We start from the raw sequence: 6391 nt of genomic DNA, 5'->3' as shown, positions 1-6391 counted from the left end.
GTATGAGTAACCGCGATGCGTCACAATTTTGTTTTAGGCTATGCTAATATGTTCTCATTTTTCAGGTACTATGACTCCATCTAGGCCGCGCCACAGGTGCATCTTCTAGCAGCCAAGCCGACTCGTCTAGGACACGAGGAGCAGCCCCTGCATGCACATTTGATAGCACCAGATTTGTCTTGGCCAAGGCTCAGGACCGCTTTGCGGCGAAGGCCTCTAAAAAACCGATTCCGTAGAGGGGTATTAACATCGGATCGGTCCAGCGGCACTGCCCTCACATGTACACTGAGATGCTGAGGCGGGGGTTGCAAACCTTCATTAATGAGCCAGGTGAGGGCAATGTCATGGTTGTTAGAGAATTCTATGCCAATGTTTCGGAACATGAGAATGGTGTAGTCATGGTGCGCCATAAGCCGGTGAATGCTTCTATAGAGGCGATACGGACGACATACCAGTTGCCCCCTCCTGTGGTTGATTATGATGACTTTTATAAGTATGGTTGTAACCCAACACACGAAAAGTGGGAGCGATTCTTTGAAACAATATGTGTCCCAGGGAAGGAGGTGGTTTGGATGAAATATGGTGAGAAGTTTCACTCCTCCGCACTAACCTTTGAAGGAAAGTGCTAGTTGTATCTTATAAACAACCGTCTGCTTCCGTCCTCCAACACTACGGAGGTAAATGGACCCCGAGCAGCTTTGATTTGGTGCTTCATTAATGGTTACAACTTCGACGTGGCCAAAGTGATACATGAAGAGATGTTCATCCACTGCCTGGTGAAAAGGTATAGGTTCTTTTTCCCTTCTTTAGTTACTCAGCTTTGCAGGGAAGCTCGGGTGCCCGAAAATCTAGCTGTTGATGGGTTAGTACCAAGAGACCGCAAGTTCTGGGCTGACAAGGTAATAACGGGTAAGGAGCCGGCGGCAGTTGAGGGGGAGGATAGTAGTGGCTCTAATGACTCGGAAGAATAGGAGGACGAGCAGGAGGATGTGGAGGCCGAACCACAGGCCCATGAGCACAGTGCAGCAGCTGCAGCACCACCTAGGGCTTCAACATCTTCACAGCCACGCCGTAGTACCCACATGACCGCTTTGGAGCAAGATATGGCTGGGTTGCGTACCTCTGTCACTGATTTAAGTGCCCGAGTTGACGCGGTAGCTGAGTGGCAAGTGACTTCGGAAAAGAAATTCTTAGACTGGCTAAGAGCTCTGGGTCGCGCATGCAATGTGAAACCATACACCGTCTCGGATCAGGAGTAATCCTTCAGGGAAGTTCCTTCACCTCACTACTTTTTAAATTTTGATGCCATAAGGACATGTTTACATTTTAAGTGTGGGGTAGGGGATACTTCAATGTATATATGTAATTGTACAATTTGACTGTTTGATGTTTCTTTGTTTTGCATTGATTGTTTTCGATGTCTGAGTAATAGTTTCATTAGGTTAGTTTAAAGTAGGTAAGTGGCTTATTCCAAAGACGGATCTCTTTCGGCGGGATTCTTGAAGGACTAAGTCGATTGAAAAAAAAAGGAAATATGGAGACTCTTCCTGATGACGGAGCCTTTAGACAATTTTTTTGAGGGAAATAAGTCTAGAAAAAAGACCAAACTTTTTTTTTTAGGTAGTGTAGTAACCCCCCCCCTGGTTTTTCTTTGGGCCACGGTTCTTTTCCAAGGGTTTAGCTTGAACCGGGTATAGGTAGTTTTTGTTTATTTTGTTTTCTTTTAGTAGATTAGGATTAATAGGCTACGAGCTAAAAACCGAAAGTTAAGCCTCCAGCGTTGATACACCTGAACACAATAGATACTAGAGTGTAACGCTTAGTCTCAATAGTTGATTCTTGCTAAAGTACATTACAAATTGTATGTTTGTTACTGACTTGAATACTCAGAAGAGAGTGTCTTGATAAGCCAATCTGGAATGAGTCATGTGCCATGTGTGTGAGAGCTTTACTGTATTCCATGATTCACATTTGATGCCTAAAACTTGCCCTGTGTGTTTGAAAGCGAAATAGTAGTTTCATTCAGTCCTAAAAGTCATATAGGCATTTCTTTGTTGAGCCAGGCATATAGTAAACTCACCTAAATGTATTACATCTTAGTTAACCCCATTGAGCCTATAAGCATGTTTCTTTGGCAACCACATTGCGAACCTTACCCAATTGTTTGAATAGCCTACTGTTTGAACCCTTTTACCTCTCATAAGCACTTGAATGGTATGGAAATTATGCAAAGGCAAAAGTGTGGGGCGGTGGTTTTGTTTTTGAGTAGAACCATCGAAATTGAGAAAAGGTGTTTGGAAAAGTAAAAGAATAAGCACCACTGGAAAAAAAAATGAATAAATGTAGTAATCGATAAGTTGTGGTTTGTTATAATTGCATCCAATAGAATAGGGTTGTTGTAAGTAAAAGAAAAAAAATGGTGGGATGTTTGGTTGACATAAGTATGACTTTGAATGTTAATGTAATTGTATTAAAAAAGTGCTTAGGGAGGTTAGTCACTATATCCAAATATATCTTACCCGTACCTTAGCCTACATTATAACCAAGTGAAGACCTATTAATCTTAGACTGAGTGGGCTCGATTAGCAGAGTGGTATGCTACGGGCAAGCCTATGGTGCATATTTGTGGCATGTGAATGTTCTTTTTGAGAGTGGGCTAGTTTTGTCTATCTAAAGTTCCTAATTATTCTAAACATCATTATATGTGGAACTACTCTCTTGTGTGAATGTGAGGGCATGTGATTCATGAAGGAAAGGCAAGTTTTGACTTCTGTGTAGAGTAGTTCGAGAAAGTATGAATATTGCACGACACGTGAGAGTCGACTTTTGAGGCTAAGATTGTTCACTACTAGGCGTAACTCATGTAATTTGCTCTTGGTGTGACGCGTTAAGGAAGAATGCTTAGTGAAGGAACCTCTATAGAGTGTGGTGAATTGCTCAAGGGCTAGCAATGATTTAAGTGTGGGGTGTTGATAATAGGCTAGATTTATGTAATTTGGCGATTGTTTATGCCCTAGCTTAATTATGTTTCAATGTTATAATATAGTTAAATGATGAAAAATGGGCTCTAATTGTGAATGTCACGCGTTGCAGGAGTAAGGAGCTTGTATGAGGCCTTAAAGCTGTGATTGGAGCTACATTGAAGCAAGAAACAAAACCCCTAGGAGCTGAGTACGCAAGAAGACGAGACAAAAGAATAGTTAAAATGAAGGCGTGGAGTAGCGCGATCGCGCTAGACTAGATGGTTGAGGCAGAATGATAGGGCATTAGCGCGCCCACTAGCGCAGCCGCGCTAGTCTAGTTCCAAAATATTAATTTTCAGGGGTAAACTTGGAAGTCTGGGAAAAAAATTCACTTAACCTATAGAAGGTTAAGCTCGACCAAAGGGGGTTATGCAGTTTTTGATAGCTTAGTGCAAGAAAAGGAGAGGCAAGAGGCAAGGAGGAGGATTCAACATCAAGTTCTTCATTTCTTCCTTTTGTTTTTATGATTTGTGATAAATTTGATTATTGTTGTGATGAACACTCGTATGAGTAGCTAAATATTTATTCTAAGGTTTGATGGAACCTATTGAAGTATGAACTTCTTGATTATGTTAATATAGTTTGCCTTTTTAATCTCTATTTATTCAACTACATACTTGTTGTAGTTAATTGACAGGATCCTCAATTAGTTGTGCCTATTTAATGTGCATAACTCGGGAGAGAGTGCATATTTAGGTAATTGTTGAACAACACCACTCCCAAAATATATAAGGGATCAATAATTACGGGTTTAAAGGCGGGATTAGGAATAACGAAGCCTTGGGTGCAATCTAAAGTGAGCTGTAATAAACAAAGCCAGCTAGCGTATCTCGGGAGAGTGCTTCTAGTAAATTATCGTGATTACTCGGGAGAATTTAAGGTAAGAGGAGTGCTCATGATTGATAGAGATGATTTGGTGATTCTATGTGAAACATAACCGGAAGGGATTCCATCAATAGGGGAAATCATAGCCTTAGAACCTTCTCTTAATTGTTACAACTAAATCATAGTTAGTTTTAAGCTGTTTAATTACATTCATTCTTAGTTAGTAGAGATACCATCAATTGTTATTGACAACGTTTGGGAAGTTGATTTTGTAGAGTTTAGTACGTTTAACGAAAGTAATTGATAGGTTAATTCCTTGTGGGTTTGACTCTGGGATAAATATTCAGATTATATTTTCAACGTCCGCGTGTCCTTTTTATAAGGCATAGTTGGGCGTGATGAGGACTCTTTAATCTTCTTTGTGTATGAAGTACATAGAGCTCCCCTTCCTTCTTACCAATCTCCTTCACCTTCCCAGTGAAGAGATCCTGTAAAATACAGAAATCAGGATAGAAAGCAGCACAACATTTAAGGGCCTTTGTCAATTGAGACACAGACAGTAGGTTAAACTTGAATGCTAGCACACATAAGACACCTATAATAGTTTCTCCTCCATTCAGTTGGCAACTTCTAACATGAGACACTTTGACTGAATCACCTGTAGGAAGCTGGACACTACCTACATTTCCTATTATCACTTTGTCATGCAAAATGTCTTGGTTACCAACCATGTGATTAGTGGATCCAGTATCCACAATCCACTTTTCATCAGACTGTTGAACATAGGAAACATTACCTGCCATATGTGCAGAAGTAGGAGTCTCTGAGGCATGTGTTTTATTCAGCATAGTAAGGATTTGTTGATACTGCTCAGATGTAAAAGTTGGTGCTGGTGCATACTGTTGGTGCCCTAGTTGTTGTCCTTGTCCAGGTCCTTGTTGACCATAACTCTGTGATTTAATTGACATTCCATCTGATGGAGCATAAGCACATTAACTTGGAACACTGCTGGTCATATTTGCCTTCCTCTTTGGCTTAAAATCTGCAGGGTACCCATTCAACTTGTAGTAATTTGTCTTCAAATGCCCTTTTATGTTGTAATATTCACACCTTAATAACTTGTAGCCGTTATCTCTTGTATGTCCTTTCATATTACAATAGTCACACTCCAAATTGTAGTTTTTCTTCATCTTTTGCCGCAATTTTGATGAGTACAAGGCTGTGGGATCTGATGAATCAGGAACATATCAACTATTACCAGCCACAATTTTTTGACTTTCATCTTGTAAAATCATTGCATATGCTTGATTAACAGTGGGGATTTTAGACTTCATAAGAATTTGACTACGGGCTTGACTGTAACTATCATTAAGTCCCATCAGAAATTGCCATAGTCACTGATATTGTTGGTGATCTACAAACTTTTTAGACTTATCACAACAGGTAGGAGGTGGCATTATTGAGTCATATTCATCCCAGAGATCCTTCAGTTTAGAGTAATAGACAGAAACACTAGTCATTCCTTGAGTCAATGTGAAGATTTCTCTGTGAAGATAATACATGCGTGAAGCATTCACCTTATCAAAATGCTCACGCAGATCAGCCCAAATCGCACATGCATTTGAGCGAAACAGAACACCACACAACAAATCACAACTAACATTATGCATAATCCATGATTTCACTATAGCATCAATCCCAGAGATTAGCATACTTATCTCCATAAGTGTCGCGATTGATGGTTCCATCAATAAATCCCAGCTTGTTGCGAGTCAACAGTGAAACCTCCATAGCTTGGCTCCACATAGTGTAATTCTCTATTCCGATCAACTGAAAACCTAATGACAATGCTCCAGGTATATCGGATAGATACAAATACAAAGGATGATTGCGATCAATCACAATCGAGCTTTGATCGGCAACTTCATCAACTGCCATTGGAGAAAATTAGATTTTTGAACCAAAACAGAGAACAAAACAAAATATCGATTTATCTCTCGTTCTTCAGTAAATTCACAGTGAAGAACCCTAGATTTGATTGATTATCTGCTCTGATACCATGTCGAATTGATGAATTCAGTTAGCTTCCAATCCAGATCTGAAGAGTGAAAGATGAAGACGAGAGAAGAAGAACTGAGAAAATGGAAATATTACTATTCCATTGAGAAAGTATACTGTACAACACCTACAACTTCCCAACTAACATATATTTATACTAACTAATCTCTAACTCAACTATAGTTACTAGTATGTACTCTAGTTAGCTAGCTATGGTTGATAAATAACAACTAACTAGCATTGTCCTGTATCAATACATTTCTCAACAGTTAAAAGTCAAAATGGAATTTTAGTTACTCCTAGTATTCCATTAATTATCCTCGAGAAAGAAAGAGTTAGGATTAATTTGACAAAGGTTTTTCCTCCTTTTTATTACTCCATTATTTATTTTTAGTATAGATACTCATTCCGTACTTGTGAAGATGAAAAAAGAAGGCTGACTACAAACTGTACATAGAAATGTAGCGGTATCGGTCGGTACAATA

At 39.5% G+C, this 6391-nt stretch overlaps 1 protein-coding gene across 1 annotated transcript; it reads right to left on the bottom strand.

Moving 5' to 3' along the window:
• Positions 1-4840: 4840 nt before the first annotated feature.
• LOC138888265 (uncharacterized) lies at positions 4841-5786 on the bottom strand. Its single transcript, XM_070170096.1, has 3 exons — positions 5563-5786; positions 5290-5504; positions 4841-5076 (listed from the first exon to the last, which is right to left on the bottom strand). Exons 1-3 carry the CDS (start codon positions 5784-5786, stop codon positions 4841-4843), a joined length of 675 nt encoding a protein of 224 aa, XP_070026197.1.
• Positions 5787-6391: the final 605 nt, after the last annotated feature.

Source organism: Nicotiana sylvestris, chromosome 3, assembly GCF_000393655.2.
Source record: "Nicotiana sylvestris chromosome 3, ASM39365v2, whole genome shotgun sequence".
NCBI lineage: Eukaryota > Viridiplantae > Streptophyta > Magnoliopsida > Solanales > Solanaceae > Nicotiana > Nicotiana sylvestris.
Note: the sequence above shows the minus strand (reverse complement) of the source record. Positions and strands in the feature narration are given on the sequence as shown.

Excerpts from the sequence above, each read along its gene's own strand:
- LOC138888265 (XM_070170096.1), bottom strand. The coding sequence starts at position 5,786 with ATGGCAGTTGATGAAGTTGCCGATCAAAGCTCGATTGTGATTGATCGC. Across the intron at positions 5,505-5,562 it reads CGCGACACTTATGGAGATAA|TTGTGATTTGTTGTGTGGTG; the intron begins GTATGCTAATCT and ends GCATAATGTTAG. Across the intron at positions 5,077-5,289 it reads AATAATGCCACCTCCTACCT|ATCCCACAGCCTTGTACTCA; the intron begins GTTGTGATAAGT and ends CTGATTCATCAG.